Below are 19,714 nucleotides of genomic sequence, written 5' to 3' on the forward strand. Positions count from 1 at the left end.
AGGAAATTGAAATTTTTAACACTTTAAGGCTTCTCTTTTCATAAGTCTGTTTGATAATTGCAGTAAATTATCAGCCACAGCCAAATGTTTGGCAACACAGCCAAATGTTTACCCATAATAGGGATACATCTGAAGTTCAAAAGTCCGAGCTGTTATTCATTATCTGAGTCACTGTCGTCTGCTGCTGTGGGAGGATTGTTCAGGTTTAAACAAGACATGGAACAGATGCATCCCAATGAGCACTGCATCTGCTTCTTGACACAGCTTCACCGAGAAGAAGAGTATTTGCTTGTGGTGCATTTACATGTGACTAGTTCCCGACAAGAAGTAGGCATTGGATCTTTTTGTCATCAGAACGGGCGTCATTTGCTGCTGATGAAATTTCCAACCATATCCTTCTGCCGGCAGTTGGTTAAGCCTGAGTCACATTTGCTCGACGGCTAGGATACGGCGGCCGTACCCCCCCCCCCTGAATTGACAGAAATGTGCAGCAGCCGCAGAGTTTCTGAGGTGGCCTCAGGGTGGCCCTACGCCGTATGGCTATCTTTTACAGGCCGTAGGGGTCTCCGTGGAATTAAAGCGCGGAGTTATAACTTTTTTTCATTTCTAGACCGTAGCATTGGCCGCAGCAATTCGACAAGCCGTAGCCATGACGTAGATGTTCCACGTCTACCGTACGTAGGGCGTACGGTGGGCTTGCGTTATTCGTGCGGCTGCTGTAGGCTATCAATGAAAAATGAATTTTTCCAACCCCCAAAAAAATTACAAAAAAAAATAATTCGTTCGCCTTAGGACCCCCCTGCAGTCGGTCGCCTTGTGGGCACCTTGAGGTGTGTCTGCCTTGAAAATTATATGGCAGCCACAGGGATGCCCTAAGGTCACCGTGCGACATCAAATCAAAGACCGTACGGCACCCCCACGTTTTCGGTCTCCACAATTTCTAAATACCCCGTGCGGCATCCCGAAAAATAAAAACATATGTGACTGCTACATTGTGTGACCGTGGAAATACTGCAGCCGCCCTATAATTGTTAGTGGCCGTAGATTTTTTTTGGACCCTACGGCCGCCGAGCCAAATGTGACTGAAGCATTAAGAACTACAATGTGGGGAGAACACCATATCAGTCATTGGTCTTGGCATCGGAGTAGGTGTTGCGTGAATGCATCCTGTGTTGGTGGAAGTTTCTCCAAATCCCCCACTCTGTGGAACATTTCCACCTGGAGGAAGTTCATATCTGTGGACCTTGTAGAGAGATTGTAAAGCTTCATAACAAACTTCTCCATCTGCCCCAATTCAAATTTTCCCATTGCATCCAGAGGTTTCAGTAGACTTGGCATTTTGGTGAAAGCCTTCCAGGTATTCTTCTTGCCCTGTCCACTGAACTGCCTAATTGTGTCGCAACCTGTGATGGAGTGGTATATCGGAAGGGCAGCAACAGCACCAGGCGAAGGATATTCTTGTACCAGTGGCAATATGTTTGGGAGTATTCTTTCTTCCGCCAGCAAAGGTGTTGACGATATCCTGTTGCTCAGCATGACGGAACGTGAACCACTCGCTCAGGATGACAGAGTACGAACCACTCGCTCAGGATGACTGAGCACGAACCACTTGCTCAGGATTACAGAGCACGAACCACTTGCTCAGGATGACTGAGCACGAAACACTTGCTCAGGATGACGGAGCAAAAACTACTCGATGATGGAATACGAACCACTCGCTCAAGATGATGCTTCTCAGGAATCTGGACCCACCAACATTCTGCAATGGAACACATTTGGCTGTCAAGAAGCTTATGCCACATATCATTGAAGCTACAATCATGACTGGCCATGCAGCAGGACAGGAAGTCTTCATTCTATGCATTCCAATCATCCCATCTGACTTGCCGTTTCAATTTAAAGGCTCCAGTTCCGTGTCCACATCAATTTTGCCATGAGCATCAACAAGGCACAAGGACAATCACTCAAAGTTGTTGGCCTCAGCCTGCAAAGCCCATGCTTTTCTCATGGCCAACTCTATGTTGGTTGTTCCACAGTTGGCAATGGCAAAAACCTGTTCATCTTGGCTCCACATGGAAAAACATACAACATTGTCTCTCCTGAAGCTCCACAAGGATTAAAAAAAAGCAATGTCAAACACTGTGATGAAATATGATGTGAAATCCTCAGTGCTGAAGAATAAGAAACAATGCTGGAGAAGAAAGGCAGAAAGAGTAAATAGAAGAAAGGCAGAAAGAGAAACACAGAAGTATGAGGAAGGCAGAAAAGGGAAGACAGAAGAGCAATGAAAAGACAATAAAGAACAAAGGAAGAAGGATAGGCTGATAGAAGAAGAAAGATACAAGAAGAAAAAAGGCAGAAGGACACAAAGATGACAAAAAACAAGGACTAACAAATATCCAGAACAACTGAAACTTCGCAACAGCAAAAAGCAAGATTGGAAGCAAACACAGCAACAATGACTGCATTCTGCCCTCCCATACCTGCAATCTCCCAGTCACTGTGTTGTACTTCAGTCGGTTGTCCATGCTATCTGGTTCAGGAGGACACAGTTCAAGCCAATGAGACTTTGCCACCCCTGTGTGAAGCGGGGCCATCACCGTAAAATACAAAACACACAGTAAAAGGTGCTTTGTGGTGAGGCGTGGCGGTGATGGTCGTGTTTAATCCTCGACCAGTCAAAGATCCCCGGGGGGTTAAACACGGCAATGTAAGCCTTGGTCTTATTTGCTGTCTCCTCTCTGTCTCCTCTCTTCTCTCTCTCCTCTCTCTCCTCTCTCTCCTCTCTCTCCTCTCTCTCCTCTCTCTCCTCTCTCTCCTCTCTCTCCTCTCTCTCCTCTCTCTCCTCTCTCTCCTCTCTCTCCTCTCTCTCTCTCTCTCTCTCTCTCTCTCTCTCTCTCTCTCTCTCTCTCTCTCTCTCTCTCTCTCTCTCTCCACCACCATTCTCCCCCTCCCTCTCTCCCACCCCTCCCCCCCCACCATCTCTTTGCCCCATCTTCTAGTATTCCCATCAGCGAAGTGACAGGTGGTATTTGCTAGTCATTAAATAAAGGTACTGTATCTTGAGGAATTGAGGTTTGGGGTTTGGGAGGGGAGGTTGATGACTTGGGGTTTGTGAGGTGAGGTGGGGTAAGTTGAGGCTTGAAGTCACATTTTACATCGTGTGGATGTTCTGTGGGTCCCTGCTCGGTATATACAGTATATGTATATATATATATATATATATATATATATATATATATATATATATATATATATATATATATATATATATATATATATATATATATATATATATATATATATATATATATATATTGTGAGAAAAACCATGTTCTCACCAGCTTTAGTGTCCCGCACACAACGTCACGTGACCTTTTTGAGGCTCCCAGGGATTGGTGGGCTAGTCGGCACGTGGTGAGTGGACCGCATTAGAGCCGGGGTGCCATTGCTGGCGACAGATGTGGCTCTAAGATCGCGAGTGGGAAAATATATCGAGTGCTCCAAATCGCATGTTTTAAAAGCGATTTTTCAAGTGATTTTCAAGACTCTCGACAGCACAGTCGCACTGATCGTTGATAGCTCCGTCTAAAAGGATTGAGTTAAATCGGGATGAGTGTGATCGTTATTCCCGGCTATCGTCGAGCGGAGCTGCGAGTTGCACGACCTGTTTTTGGAACTCTATTGTTGCCAAGAGTTCTGGCAGGTTTTTTTGTGCTGTGTATTCCATTCTGTTACCAGCCATTTTTGAGATCGAGCCAAATAAATATTGTGCCTACCCCTAGAGGCCGATTTGAAACACAGTGGTGTGTTTTGTTGTTCTCTTTTTCCACACGTGAACTGCTTGAAGCTCGGACATTAACGTCAGTATTCCGTGCTGGAAGATATTAAACAGCGGGATCACGACAAATGGGGGCTCGTCCGGGATCCTTCAAGTAAGAGACATTCGAACTGAGACAGAAATTCCACAGTGGGTCGCTATCTTCCTTCATCTGGTCATCGTTCCCTCACCAGCAAACGCCATCTTGGAGGAACCTTCTCACCAGCAGACGCCATTTTGGAGGGATTTTCTCACCATAGGACGCTATCTTGTGTTTACGCCAGTCATCGGCCAACAAAAACAAACAACAAAAAAACGTGAGTTATTTGTACGTTGCATTTTCTCATTGGCAATTTGATGTGCGGTGGTGATATTGGGTATTTCGTGTCGTATTTTCCCAATAGAGCGTTGTGTGTGAATTACGTGTATCACCCCAATATTGTTTACCTCCCCTGTGTGAATTGCCCCATCCCATGTGGTGAAAGTTATTGCTGAAATATTTCGACCCAGCCTCCTTTTAGACTTAGTGTTTTGTGCCCTTGTCATATGATAACTCGTTAAGCCTGGTGTTGGCGCAGTGGTTAGGGCAGTGGCTTGGGACCCAAAAAGTCTTGAGTTCAAGCCCCGTTGGGCCACTGTATAAAGATATATATATATATATATATATACACACATATATATGTATGTATGTATGTGTATATATGTAAATACCAACTCGTATAACACCAGGGGGTTGACTCAGCCTGTCATCCTTCTGAGGTCGGCGAAATGAGTACCAGTGTACTGGGCCGGTGTATACCCTGGTTAAAATAGGTGTACCAGATCCCTGTGTCGTAAGAGGAGACCAGGGTTGCGTCAGGAAGGGCATCCGGTGTAAAACATGTGCCAAATCACTATGCTGATCATATGGATGATCCGCTGTGGCGACCCCTCATGGGAGCAGCCGAAAGAAGAAGAAGAAGAAGAAGTCATATGATAACTCGTAGCCAAACCATGTCGGCTGGAGAAGTGAGAGATCAACCTGATCAGGTTGACAGTCACGTGGGTGTTGATATGAGCGACGCAATCAGCCTTGACCCGGTCACTGAACCCGATATGTTAGGGAGCGATCCCATCATGACTGAATGCATGCGTTCGACCTTCTGGTCCGGGCTGACCCCGGTTCAACAACTCGACATGTATAACAGGGAGAATGACAGGGCAGATGCTGAACGACTCAGGGAGCATGACAGGGCAGAGGATGAACGCGTCAGAGAGCATGAGTGGCGAATGTTGATTGAACGACAGCGGGCAGATGTGTCTGCTGCACCAGTCCCGGAAATTGTTCATGTTCGTTTGCCGGACTGGATGGGAGACACGAGGCCAGAAACGTATCTGGAGATGGCGGAGAAGTTGTTGGCTTCCGGTGGCATTGAGGAGAGCTTGGGGGTCGTCCATCTTGTTAGCCATCTATCTGAAAAGGCGAAGGAGGTATATGCGAGGATGGCAACCGAGGACGTAAACGAATACCAGAAGTTGAAGGCCGAGATTTTGAATGCCTATGCGGTGTCTCCGTGTATTTATAGACGTAATTTTTTCAGTTGGACTCGTCAGTCTAGTCAAACCTATGAGGAACATTCGTGGGTCTTGTTGGAACAGCTGCAGAGATGGTTCGAGGGGAGCAGCGTTGAGTTACCTCCAGCGGTTGCGGAACTCCTAGTGCGTTACCGTATCGATCAACAGCTTCCGCCGGACTTAGCGTTGTTTCTTGTTGAAAGAGACACTGTTTCCTTGTCAGACTGCGTCAAGCTTATTGATAAACACGTTTTGGCATGCAAAATGTTGCAAGCCACGCAGTTTCGTCGTAAGACGGAGGATTCGGCGGTCAAGACCGCCCCCCCCCCCCCGTCTGGCTGGCGGCTGGAGTGAGGGGAAGGGTTCCCCAATGCCCTCCGCTGGTGGCGGTCACGAGCTGCAGGCCAGGGCACGGCCCTGGTGCGATTTCTGCAAACGCGTGGGGCACGGTGGAGACCGCTGTTTCTCTAACCCAGCTAGTCCGGCCTATCGAGGAAACCCAGTTGTTACATCGGAGGGAGGTCGGTGGAGGTCATCAACTGGGCCCTCGAGCATGACGGTGGCATCGGTGACAGAGGTCACTGCCACCGAGGCTAAGTCCATTCATCCTCGGTATCAGGATTATTCAGCGACAGCCTTAGTGGGTGGCCCTGATTCGGTGGTGAAGTTTAAGGCCCAATACTTTCGGGATACTGGGGCAATGCTGTATGTTCTCCGGGCGGGGGTAGTTCCGGCCTCTCAGATGCATTATACCGGCGAGTATATCGTCCTTCGGGGCATTAACCAGGTTCCTGGCTGATATCCCCCTGCTCTCATCGAGGTCCGGAGTGACATTTTTACGGGTCCGATGACCTGTGCGGTGGTACGCTACTACCCGGTACCGGGGGTATCCTTGCTGATTGGCAATGATGCAATGGCCAGGGAGGAGTTATTGACTCTGACCTGTGGGGTGGGCACTAGATCCCAGAGCAAACAGGCGGAGAGAGTGGCGGAGTCAGACATATCTTCACTCTGGCCCGAGGAGCCTCGCGCCTCGACTCCAGCCTCCGACGGTGACGTTGTTTCGACTGAAGTCCACCTGAGCCTCCAGTCAGGCCAACCTCAGGAGCCGGGCTCCTCAGGGGCCGTTCCCGTCTGTGACACGGGGACCCCAGATACTTGTTCGCCGGTCGGCGAATCCGGTGAGGAGGATCAGTCCTCCGAGGCGGTTAGCAACCCCAGTTCTGTGCCTGAGGTCACTCCCGCCTTGTCTGTGGTAACCTGTCTAGTGGAGGATCAGCACTTCGATCCCACCCTTGCCACCCTCTGGGAAATGGGAGAAGACTCCGAGCCTGGACAAACAGGCTACTATGTGAATGGTGCAGGTGTGCTGATGCATAAATATTCCTCCAAGAACATGTCCTCCACTCAAACGTGGAAGGTACGACACCGAGTTGTCGTACCGGGGAGGCATCGTCAGTCAGTCATGCAATTGGCCCATGACACTATTTCCTCGGGTCATGTCGGAGCAGCCAAGACCTTAGCCAAGGTCAAGGATCGCTATCATGGCGGCAATCCAGGTATCCACTGTCTACATTGGCCATGGACCCATCACCATCTACAGCGCCCACCACCCGCTCGGTTGGCTCAGCCAAGCCAAAACCTCCAACCAGCGTATTCTGCGCTGGGCGCTTCTCCTCTCAGAATACGACCTCATAGTCAAACGTGTGAAGGAGTGGAGAACAGACTAGCTGACCTCCTTAGTCGCCATCTAGTAGACAAGGAGCACCAAAGTTAAGTTTAGTTCCCTTTGTCTCTCTATTGTGCTGCGGGCGATTGCTAAATATGGTGCGGTAGATATTGATGTGGTGTAGTGTGTTTAATATTGTGTTGTGGATGAACATTGTTTATTGTACAAGAATGTTAACGATCACCGCCATCATATTGCCCTGTGATTTGCAACTAGTATAATAACTGGTTTCAAAACGCCGTCTATCCGACGGGTTTTACTCTAGGTGGGGAGGACTGTGAGAAAAACCATGTTCTCACCAACTTTAGTGTCCCGCTCACAATGTCGCGTGACCTTTTTGAGGCTCCCAGGGATTGGTGGGCTAGTCGGCACATGGTGGGTGGACCGCGTCAGAGCTGGGGCACCATTGCTGGCGACAGACGTGGCTCTAAGATCGCGAGTGGGAAAATATATCGAGCGCTCCAAATCGCATGTTTTAAAAGCGATTTTCAAGACTCTCGACAGCACAGTCGCGCTGATCGTTGATAGCTCCGTCTAAAAGGATTGAGTTAAATTGGGACGAGTGTGATCGTTATTCCCGGCTATCGTCGAGCGAAGCTGTGAGTTGTACAACCTGTTTTTGGAACTCTATTGTTGCCAAGAGTTCTGGCAGGTTTTTTGTGCTGTGCATTCCATTCTGTTACCAGCTATTTTTGAGATCGAGCCAAATAAATATCGTGCCTACCCCTAGAGGCCAATTTGAAACACAGTGGTGTGTTTAGTTGTTCTCTTTGTCCACACGTGGACTGCTTGAAGCTCGGACATTAATGTCAGTATTCCGTGCTGGAAGATATTAAACAGCGGGATCACTACTATATATATATATATATATATATATATATATATATATATATATATATATATATATATATATATATATATATATATATATATATATATATATATATTAGGCTAATGCTATCTGTCTGTCCCCACTCCTCTGAAACATGGAAATGCTCCTTCGAGAGAAAAAATATTCAGTAAAAGTCGCTTCAAATTAATCCAGACCAGTGATAAAATTATAATATAAAGAAGCAAAGCAAAGAAGCAAATTATAATGCACAAGAGATTGCATCTTTATGCAGTTGTGCAGATCGTGCAACATTTCCAACCGAGATTGACCCAATCAAATGTTTTGAATAAATCAATATCTTGTTAAACTCATTTTACTCTTCTTTTAGTTGAGCACCAGGTGCACACAATTACAACTCAAGACATTCCTTGTTGAACCAACAATTTTGGAGTTCTTTCAACCAGGTCAAGAATAAAGGGCTTCCTTCATTTTTCTTTCTATTGTGTTTTTTTTTTAACACTGGCTTCTGCTCAGTCACAACATAATAAAGCAAATCTATGAACCTTTCTCTACTTCCACGATCCATCCTTCAAAGCCGAAAGCTCCCCCGAAATCATGGAACCATTTGCATTGATGCTTCAAAGGAATGATTAGCTTTTGTTTGAGTTGGCATTTATGAGTGACTGCCCACGTAGGCCCTCTATGTGTTCTCTCTCACCTGTTCCGTCACGTGTACAATCAATTGCCAGAGCAGAGAGTGAATGGTGATGATGTACGGACACGAGTATGGTGGGCCAAAGGAGACCTTCTTGCGTGCTTGTAAACCATTGTAAAATGTGCTTAGTATGAATAAAAAATGAAAATCGACCTGAAAAACGGACACATCAAAGAAATGGGATATCATGGCAGCACCAGGAGGCGAAACACAACCCCCTGCCACACGGGTCGTTCCGTTCATGCTTTGCTGCGATGGAGTGAAGACCTTCCCAGGGCTAAGGTTCTCGACCATAGAAACCTTCACGATGTTTGTGGGTGAACCAACCCAATCAAAACCGGTGACTCATTCGCACCACAGGCTGTTTGACTGTTTCAGTGCTGAAATCGCTTGAGTGTCCCATTGTCACCTAAATTTCACCCTCCATGGTTACGTATAGGATAGGTGATATGGATAGTTAAGTATGGTGATCGATAGTATGGTTATGGATAGTTAAGTATGGTGATTGACAGTATGTTTATGGATAGTTAAGGATGGTGATCGATAGTATGGGTATGGACAGTTAAGTATGGTGATCGATAGAATGGTTCTGGATAGTTAAGGATGGTGATCGATAGTATGGTTATGGATAGTTAAGTATGGTGATTGACAGTATGTTCATGGATAGTTAAATATGTTGATTGATAGTGTGTTTACGGATAGCTAAGTATGGTGATTGATTATGTTTATGGATAGTTAAGTATGGTGATTGATTATGTTTATGGATAGCTAAGTATGGTGATTGATAGTGTGTTTATGGATAGCTAAGTATGGTGATTGATTGTGTTTATGGATAGCTCAGTATGGTCATTGATAGTGTTTTTATGGAGAGCTAAGTATGGTCATTGATAGTGTTTTTATGGATAGCGAAGTATGGTGATTGATAATGTTTATGGATAGTTAAGTATGGTGATTGATTATGTTTATGGATAGCTAAGTATGGTGATTGATAGTGTGTTTATGGATAGCTAAGTATGGTGATTGATTATGTTTATGGATAGCTAAGTATGGTGATTGATCGTGTGTTTATGGATAGCTATGTATGGTGATTGATTGTGTTTATGGATAGCTAAGTATGGTGATTGATAGTGTGTTTATGGATAGCTAAGTATGGTGATTGATTATGTTTATGGATAGCTAAGTATGGTGATTGATTGTGTTTATGGATAGCAAAGTATGGTGATTGATTATGTTTATGGATAGCTAAGTATGGTGATTGATGGTGTGTTTATGGATAGCTAAGTATGGTGATTGATTATGTTTATGGATAGCTAAGTATGGTGATCGATTGTATGTTTTTGGGTAGTTACGTATGGTGATCGATCGTATGTTTATGGATAGTTAAGTATGGTGAGCGATAGTATGTTTATGGATAGTTAAGTATGGTGATCGATAGTATGGTTATGGATAGCTAAGTGTGGTGATCGATAGGATAGTTATGGATAGCTAAGTATGGTGATCGATAGGATGTTTATGGATAGCAAAGTGTGGTGATCGATAGTATGTTTATGGATAGTTTAGTATGGTGATCGATAGCATGGTTATGGTTAGTTAAGTATGGTGATCGATAGTATGGTTATGGATAGTTAAGTGTGGTGATCGATAGTATGTTTATGGATAGTTAAGTATGGTTGTGGATAGCAAAGTATGGTGATCGATAGTATGGTTATGCATAGCTATGTATGGTGATCGATAGGATGTTTATGGATAGCTAAGTGTGGTGATCAATAGTATGTTTATGGATAGTTAAGTATGGTGATAGATAGTATGTTTATGGATAGTTAAGTATGGTTGTGGATAGCTAAGTATGGTGATCGATAGTATGGTTATGCATAGCTATGTATGGTGATCGATAGTATGGTTATGCATAGCTATGTATGGTGATCGATAGTATATTTATGGATAGCTAAATATGGTGATCGATAGGATGTTTATGGATAGCTAAGTGTGGTGATAGATAGTATTTTTATGGATAGTTAAGTATGGTGATCGATAGTATGGTTGTGGATAGCTAAGTATGGTTATGCATAGCTATGTATGGTGATCAATAGTATGGTTATGGATAGCTAAGTATGGTGATCGATAGTATGGTTATGGCTCGTTAACCCTAAGATGTCGAAGACAGTTACAGGAGACCGGCAGGAAGAGCTCACCTCAAACGGAGTTCCACGAAGCTTCTGGGATGGCTCGTCGTCCGTCCGTCCGTCCATCGGTCCGTCCACAAACATTCACAACTTCTTCTCTGAAACTACAAACACAATTCCGATGAAACTTTACCACAACCCTGATCACTGGGCGTGAAGTGCAGTATGCACCAAGGTTTGTTCACGACTTTAAAAAGAAAATCAGCCATTTCCCCCCAAAGTTGGTATTTACTTTCTTCTCCGTTACATATTTTGTGGGTCATCCAGACCTACCAGTGGTTCCCTGCTTATCCATATCTAGCCCACTACCAGGTGAGTTACAAGGGGTTATTGTCTCTTGTTTTTGTGCTATAACTTTCTTCTAGAAATGTTTATTTGCATGAACTTCCAGGTATGCTCCTAACAGGTGGTGACAAATATTTCTGCTGTACAATTTTTTTTTTCATTCAGGTTTAAGAGAAATAAATCATGAATTAATTTAAAAATACTACCCCGACCCTCCATGAGCCCGGGTCCGCGGGACCCGAGTTATATTTAGCATTATTCTGTACATAATTTGCATGTGATTAGTTTGAGTGAAGCTTTGTAATACGCAGCGGTATTTCGTGGGTCATCTGTGATGTCATCAAATAATTTTCAAAGCTTCGTGTGCTTTCTGCTTCTCGTTATCTCACGTTCTTCCTGAGTTTTTCTCAACTCGTTTATTTTACCATCTTTGAAATCGGGTCAGCGCTTCGATTCTTTTGACAAAGCTAATCATTTTCTTTTTATTTCACAATATTTACGAGTTTACGAATGATTTTCTTCAGTTCAAAATATCGAGTGATCTGTGAAGTTTGCGCTTCTACTTTTGGCGTTGTGCAACCTTTGGGTGGGTTTTTTCCATGTACATCTGTGATGAGCTATGTTCTATGTCTCTGTGTTTGGTCTTTCAGTATATGTATGAGCTGTGGTCGAGTACCCGCCCTACAGGCGAGCTTGTTCCAAGCAGACAAGGAAATACAAGGAAATGTAACACAGGTGGAGGCAATTCAACCCATCATGCTTGCGTGAACACCATTACTAATTTATCTACATAAGATCCAAGGAAGAAAATGCATTTTTTTTTAATGAATTAATTTAAATAAAAATAAATTTTTGTTTTTTTTTTTCTTCAGGGAGGGAACATGGGCTTGGTTAAAACACACACATCAACCACACAACACCCCTTGACGAGACCCCCACCAACAGCGCTCTGTACACATGTACACAATCACCCATCAATGCTCAAACTACCAAAAAGTCCTGCTAACATCCCTATACCCCTCTATCTCCATAACTTCCAGGTACCTATCTAATTCTAATTTAAACTTATCTACTTTTTCTGCTGCCACTAACTTTCCAGGGAGGTCTTTCCATGCATTAACTACTCTCGAAGTAAAAGTCCCCTGCCTTACTGCTGTCTTAACTCTCCTCTTCTTTACTCTCAGGCTATGGCCCCTGGTCCCATCACTGTCTACCCCGTTGAATAATTAATCTGCACTTATTTTATCAATACCTTTCATTACCTTAAACATCTCTATCATATCTCCTCGTAACCGCCTCCTTTCTAGTGAATAAAGCCCTATTTCCTTCAACCGCTCCTCATAGCTGAGTCTAGCTCGGACCGAAATCTATCTTGTAGCCCTGCACTGAACCATCTCTATGGCATCTATGTCCTTCCGGAACTGTGATGACCAAAACTGCACACAATATTCTAAATGTCGCCTCACTACATTCCTGTACAATGTTAACACCACCTCTTTTGATTTATAATTGACCCCCCTCCGAATACAGCCTAAAACCCTATTTGGTTTACCTATAGCTGCCTGGCACTGTGCTGCCTGCTTACCTCCCATATATATTACCACCCCCAGATCCTTCTCCTGTGTGACACGCTCAAAAATGACCCCTTGCATCCTGTAATCTGTTTTCATTGTTCTTTCCCATCCCCAACACCTTCCACTTGGTCAGGTTAAATTTCATTTGCCAGTCTTTTGCCCCATCACTGGAAGTATCAATGTTTTCCTGAATCTGATCAGCACCCCCTCTGCTATCTGCCGTACCTCCAAGCTTTGTGTCATTATTCTGTTCTGCTGACAACACATTCATAAGACATCATACGACACGTTCTTCTGACGCATACCTTTATTTGGGTGGTGTATAGGCAACTGACAGCTTTGCATATGCCAAAAAAACCCCAAGTTATGTGCATGAAGTGAAAACATGCCTACTGCTTATAATTCAAAACACCTCACTGCACCGGAAAACATGTGGACAGGAATACTGAACTGTAAATGGTGGGGGCTTGTAATACCAGGGGAAATCTGGAGGTGGCGCTACACGATACACATTTACATAGAGAATTTGCATCCCACCCCTCCCCCCTCCTCCCAACACCACTGGCAAAGATTTAAAAAAAAACCCACCCTATCCATTAATTGGGGTCACGCTGATTCTATGAAGCAACCCTGGATGGAATCGGTCCAGAACTGTTGGACAAACAGCTCGACAAACAAACAAACAAAAACACACAAACACCGGTCCGTGAGTTACAGTAAGGATGAGGGAAGAAAGGGGGAAGTGATTGCAAATTTAACGTTCCATCTTTATTTACTTTTAACATTGTTCTTAACAAACAGATAGGAACAACGCAGGCATGATAGGCTGAATGGCCTTCTCGTGCGCTAAAGTTCCCTGAGTAACGTTGTGAGCTCACCTGGATTTTGGTCAGGTGAGCTTATGTAATCAAGCAGTGTCCGTAGGTGAGTGAGTCAGTCTGGAAGCACTTCAGTCATTGTGGCTTGAACCAAACACACAATTTTGATGAAACTTGGCCAGAAGCTTCATATTTGATGCTTAACGAAGGTGTATTGACCGCATCAAAATCTGCGCTCATTCAGGGTGTCTATTGGGGGGGGGGTTTGACCCCCTCCCCCCAAAATAGGTATTTGCTCTCTTTTCCAAAACTGCACACACGATTTTGAGGAAACTTGACCACAACTTTCATCACCCATAATGTACCAAAGTGTATCAACCGCATCAAAATGCACACTCATTAAAGGGTCTATTGGGGGGGGGGGGTTGAACTCCCCAAAATGGATATTTGCTGTCTTCTCTGAAATTTCACACATGATTTTGATGAAATGTTACCGCAGCATTGTTTGTTTTATTGTGAAAACTTTGATTGAGCAAATACTCCAATACTATTGGTTCGTGGGTGCCAGCAGTGACCACTATTTTCGTTGTGTCTGTCTGTTTGTGACTCTCTCCAGAGCATAGCTCCGTGACGTTTGATGTGATCTTGATGAAACTTGGACACAAGCTAGATATCATGGTCGAGTTGTGTCTTTTTGTATGAGGGGAATCCCACACCCCTTGTGGGTAGATCCACGCCCACTTGAACTTTTTATTTATTTTTATTAATTTAATTTTTTCTCGATTTTTTTTTCTCGCAATTTCATTTCCAAGAAGCTGTGCGTAATGTCCATAAGTACAACATATAAAAAATCCGATTTGATTTGGTCAATTTTGACGGAAGAGATAGGTTTTTATGGTAGGGCTTCCTCAATAATGCCCGCGAACCATCGTCACCTCCCGGCTTATCAACACCTTTGTTGTATCGAAAAAAATTGTTATGGACAGTATTGTTATGGTTGATATTTTTATGGATAGTATGGTTGTAGATATTATTGTTATACGGCTGGTTTGGTGATTGATAATATAGTTATGGACTGTGTAGTTGTAAAATAATGGTATGATTATGGATATTATTGTTATGGCTATTATGTTGATCGATATTGTTATGGATATTATTGTTATATGGCTAGTATGTTGATCGATATTATTGTTATGGACAGTATGGTTGTGGTTGGTATGTTTATGGACAGTATGGTTATAGATATTATTGTTATATGGCTGGTTTGGTGATCGATAATATGGTTATGGACTGTATAGTTATAAAATAATGCTTTGATTGTGGATATTATTGTTATATGGCTCGTATGTTTATCGATATTATTGTTATGGACAGTTTGGTTCTGGATATTATCGTTGTAAGGCTAGTGTATATGTAATGGTATGGTTGTTTTTGTTCTGGATAGTATGATCATGGATAGTATGGTTACATATCGGTTGATGGCATCTCAGTGCTTCAATTTGCTTGGCCATTCGGCCCATTGCAACCGTGTCACACCCCTAATTCAAACATTCTGACAAAAAGAGTCCTGCACAAAATTACTCAACAAAAAAACAAAAAAAAAAGCACAAGTATAAATATATCAATATTCAGAAGAAAAAAAAATACATCAAAACCTGCAAACAATGTTTGTGATGATCGATGAATGCTTAAAACTCTTCCACCGAGACCTATTCGTTTTGCAAAGCGCAGCGTCCAATACCGAATGGTAAATGATGAGGCATTTGGCCCCCGACTGTACATATTGTTCGGAAATTAATTTGTAAGAATCACGCGACAGGGCCACGCAATTAGCGACAGTGCTCTGATCCAATGGAGATGCCAAGACCCTGCAGGAGGGCGCGTGGGTGTCGGCGCTCCTGCTGCGAGGTGTCCACACGTGTCGCCGCGCAGCTGAACCTCTCGGGAGGGACTTTACGAGGAGAAGGAGTTGGGAGGGGAGGGGGATGGATCAATGAATCATCTTGCAAACTTGAGCACAATGCCTTACTGTTGTGGATACATCCAAAGGCTGCACGACTCGAGGGTGCTTCGCACGATGTGACATGAAGACCGTACGTGTTTGGATTTCCTTTCGGGGTTTAAAGAGGGTAAAAAAAAGAGAGGATTTTGGGACGGAGTGTGAAATTACGTGGGTCCCATCAATTGACGTGTTGCATCTTGCGAGCTTCGCGTCCAGCTGTCGCCGTTTAGCAACGTCGCCGGTGCGTAATATACACAACGATGCGATAAACTGATCCAGCATCCATCGGGTCTTCGAAAATGAGAAAAAAAAGATCATTTGCACTAAAGTACCCAAAAGCGCCTTATTGGATATAAAGCGGATGAGCTGGTAAGCCGGTTATCCTATTCTTGCACACTTTGCCTCTGCCAAGTCAGACGCACCCCTCGTGCTCCTCGCCCAGAATCCAGGAGCCGCTGCCAGCACTACCCACGCCGCCCACTAGCCGCGTTCGCAAGAGTAGCTCAGCTCAGCTCCTGAGGTCACCGGTGAGATACCGAGCAACCGGCTCGGGACGAGCAATTCACCACTAAGGCCCGGAGGAAGTGACGCCGTGTGGATCGCTCTGATATTCCCGCCACCTGTGCCGCGCTCGACACACATCATTGCGCAACTGTTTTCGCTTTGAGAGAAGCAACACCTTGATCCGGATCTCTAATATCGGGAAGTCATCCTGGAGGGATTTGTGATCTAACCCCCCCCCTAAAGAACTCATCGATACTGCCTTTCTGGGCATGTTTTTGCCGACCTGACGGTGAATCGAGATATCCACGACAAGGAGATCATTTTTAAATCTCGGTCCTGACCCGAGCTAGCCCTTGGGACCGATTCCTCCGCGACCAGAGGGCCTCGAGCCGGTGTGCGCCGCGTCCTGTTCATCCGATTTTCATCATCCGTCGCATCGCCTCGATCACAGAGCTGCGGGAATGGCCAATCCGTTCTTGGAGATCGTGGGAAAGTTCAAGAGTCGCCGCTTGGGAGGGCGCGCAGACCGCCTTGACGGCAGGTACCGTGGGAAGGTGGTGAGCGTCGCCTCTCCGAGGGTGCCGCCCGTGAGCCTCGGCGCAGGTAAGGCGGTCAGGCGTGTGTGTGGCACTGTCTGTGACGTCATGGTGGCAAACTGAGCAAGTCTTTGTTGTGCTGCGCCAGATGCACGATGAATAATTGGGAACGAGTTTCTTGGCGCGTTAATTGAGCCGATTAACGGCGGCGGCGACACGTCTCGCGCTCTTGCGTCAACACCGAATGTTTTCCCAATCAAAGTGTCGAACAGACCATTTACGAAGCGACGTGATCGCTACGTCTTATCGGTTTTCCGCGGTTTGCACGTGAAAGTGGATTGCAACACCATTTGTATGTGGTTTCTCGATGCTTGCTCTTTATCTCGATAGTACAGGGAGTGCATTAACTGCACCTTGCATGTATCATCCAACTGCATCATCATGTGTGTATATTGTCTCCTGGGCCATCCATGTATCGTCTAACCATGCCATCATGCATGTATCACCTAGCCGAGCTTGACATGTATTGTCGAACCGCATCAGACATGTATCGTCTCCATGCACCATGTATGTATCGTCTCTATGCACCATGTGTGTATCGTCTCCATGCACCATGCATGTATCGTCTCCCTTTACCATGTGTGTATCGTCTCCATGCACCATGTGTGTATCGTCTCCATGCACCATGTGTGTATCCTCTCCATGCACCATGTGTGTATCGTCTCCATGCACCATGTGTGTATCGTCTCCATGCACCATGTGTGTATCGTCTCCATGCACCATGTGTGTATCGTCTCCATGCACCATGTGTGTATCGTCTCCATGCACCATGTGTGTATCCTCTCCATGCACCATGTGTGTATCGTCTCCATGCACCATCCATGTATCATCTCCCTGCACCATGCGGGTATCATCTCCATGCACCATGTATGTATCCTCTCCATGCACCATGTGTGTATCGTCTCCATGCACCATGTGTGTATCGTCTCCCTGCACCATGTGTGTATCGTCTCCCTGCACCATGCGTGTATCGTCTCCTTGTACCATGCGTGTATCGTCTCCCTGCACCATGCGTGTATCGTCTCCCTGCACCATGCGTGTATCGTCTCCATGCACCATGCGTGTATCGTCTCCATGCACCATGCGTGTATCGTCTCCCTGCACCATGCGTGTATCGTCTCCCTGCACCATGCGTGTATCGTCTCCATGCACCATGCGTGTATCGTCTCCATGCACCATGCGTGTATCGTCTCCATGCACCATGTATGTATCGTCTCCCTGCACCATGTGTGTATCGTCTCCCTGTACCATGCGTGTATCGTCTTCTTGCACCATGCTTGTATCGTCTCCTTGTACCATGCGTGTATCGTCTCCCTGCACCATGCGTGTATCGTCTCCATGCACCATGCGTGTATCGTCTCCCTGCACCATGCGTGTATCGTCTCCCTGCACCATGCGTGTATCGTCTCCCTGCACCATGCGTGTATCATCTCCCTGCACCATGCGTGTATCGTCTCCCTGCACCATGCGGGTATCATCTCCATGCACCATGTATGTATCGTCTCCATGCAACATGTATGTATCGTCTCCCTGCACCATACGGGTATCATCTCCATGCACCATGCATATATCATCTCCATGCACCATGCATGTATCATCTCCATGCACCGTGTATGTATCGTCTCCATGCACCGTGTATGTATCGTCTCCATGCACCGTGTATGTATCGTCTCCATGCACCGTGTATGTATCGTCTCCATGCAACATGTATGTATCGTCTCCCTGCACCATACGGGTATCATCTCCATGCACCATGTATGTATCCTCTCCATGTATGTATCATCTCCATGCACCGTGTAAGTATCATCTCCATGCACCGTGTATGTATCGTCTCCATGCACCATGTATGTATCGCCTCCCTGCACCATGTATGTATCGTCTCCATGCACCGTGTATGTATCGCCTCCCTGCACCATGTATGTATCTCCTCCCTGCACCGTGTATGTATCTCCTCCCTGCACCGTGTATGTATTGCCTCCCTGCACCATGTATGTATTGCCTCCCTGCACCGTGTATGCATCATCTCCATGCACCGTGTATGTATCGTCTCCATGCACCATGTATGTATCGCCTCCCTGCACCATGTATGTATGTCCTCCCTGCACCGTGTATGTATCGTCTCCATGCACCGTGTATGTATCGTCTCCCTGCACCATGTATGTATCGCCTCCCTGCACCATGTATGTATCGCCTCCCTGCACCATGTATGTATCGCCTCCCTGCACCATGTATGTATCGCCTCCCTGCACCATGTATGTATCGCCTCCCTGCACCATGTATGTATCGCCTCCATGCACCATGTATGTATCGCCTCCCTGCACCATGTATGTATCGCCTCCATGCACCATGTATGTATCGTCTCCATGCACCATGTATGTATCGTCTCCATGCACCATGTATGTATCGTCTCCATGCACCGTGTATGTATCGTCTCCATGCACCATGTATGTATCGTCTCCATGCACCGTGTATGTATCGTCTCCATGCACCGTGTATGTATCGCCTCCCTGCACCATGTATGTATCGTCTCCATGCACCATGTATGTATCGTCTCGCTGTGCTTTGCATGCATGGTCTAATAACCCATGCGCTGCTCACAGTAACGATTCATGCATTGCTCATGGTCGGGTGTTTTTTTCGCACCCACGTGCCCCTCTGCCTTGAGCGACTAAGTGAGCTAATTACAGGTTTTGGGGGGAAAACCCAATTGCAAAGCAACGTGGTCCCCCACAATGAGGGAAAAGAAAGACCCTAAATGGAAAAGTAATGATCCTGTAGGTTCGCATATGCTTATACCAACAAGTCGCTTACAGGTAATTTGGGCTTCGTGAGCAAAGTTGTGGCATCTCTGAAAAAAACACCGAGAGGGCTTCATCCTTGCAGCCATGCTGGCTTCCAGCCTCACTCAACGTGCAGCAAATAATTTGTATGAGTCAAGAACCGGCCGCGCCCTCAACACCTGGTTCCTGGCATTGAAACGTACAATAGAGGCTTTTCTGTACCCAAGGGACTCCAACGTGTGGAGCCTGGGAATAGCTGAGATGCATGTTGTTTAGCTGAATACACAGAGAACGAGACAAATCGAGCACGGAACCTCTGCAT

At 45.5% G+C, this 19,714-nt stretch overlaps 1 protein-coding gene across 3 annotated transcripts in view; it reads left to right on the plus strand.

Moving 5' to 3' along the window:
* The first annotated feature begins 15,944 nt into the window (after positions 1 to 15,944).
* LOC147027773 (voltage-dependent L-type calcium channel subunit alpha-1D-like) overlaps positions 15,945 to 19,714 on the plus strand; it is a 518,308-nt gene continuing 514,538 nt past the window's right edge. For 2 of the 3 annotated variants that reach the window (XM_085877381.1, XM_085877383.1), the window contains exon 1: positions 15,945 to 16,619. In XM_085877381.1, coding sequence (XP_085733507.1) covers positions 16,478 to 16,619 — 142 coding nt within the window. In that variant the 5' untranslated portion in view covers positions 15,945 to 16,477. The remainder of the gene's footprint in view (positions 16,620 to 19,714) is intronic. The other variant, XM_085877382.1, reaches the window with a different exon arrangement.

The sequence above is a fragment of the Eptatretus burgeri genome, chromosome 4 (genome assembly GCF_056783735.1).
Source record: "Eptatretus burgeri isolate ZD-2024b chromosome 4, Ebu_testis_v1, whole genome shotgun sequence".
NCBI classification, from domain to species: domain Eukaryota; kingdom Metazoa; phylum Chordata; class Myxini; order Myxiniformes; family Myxinidae; genus Eptatretus; species Eptatretus burgeri.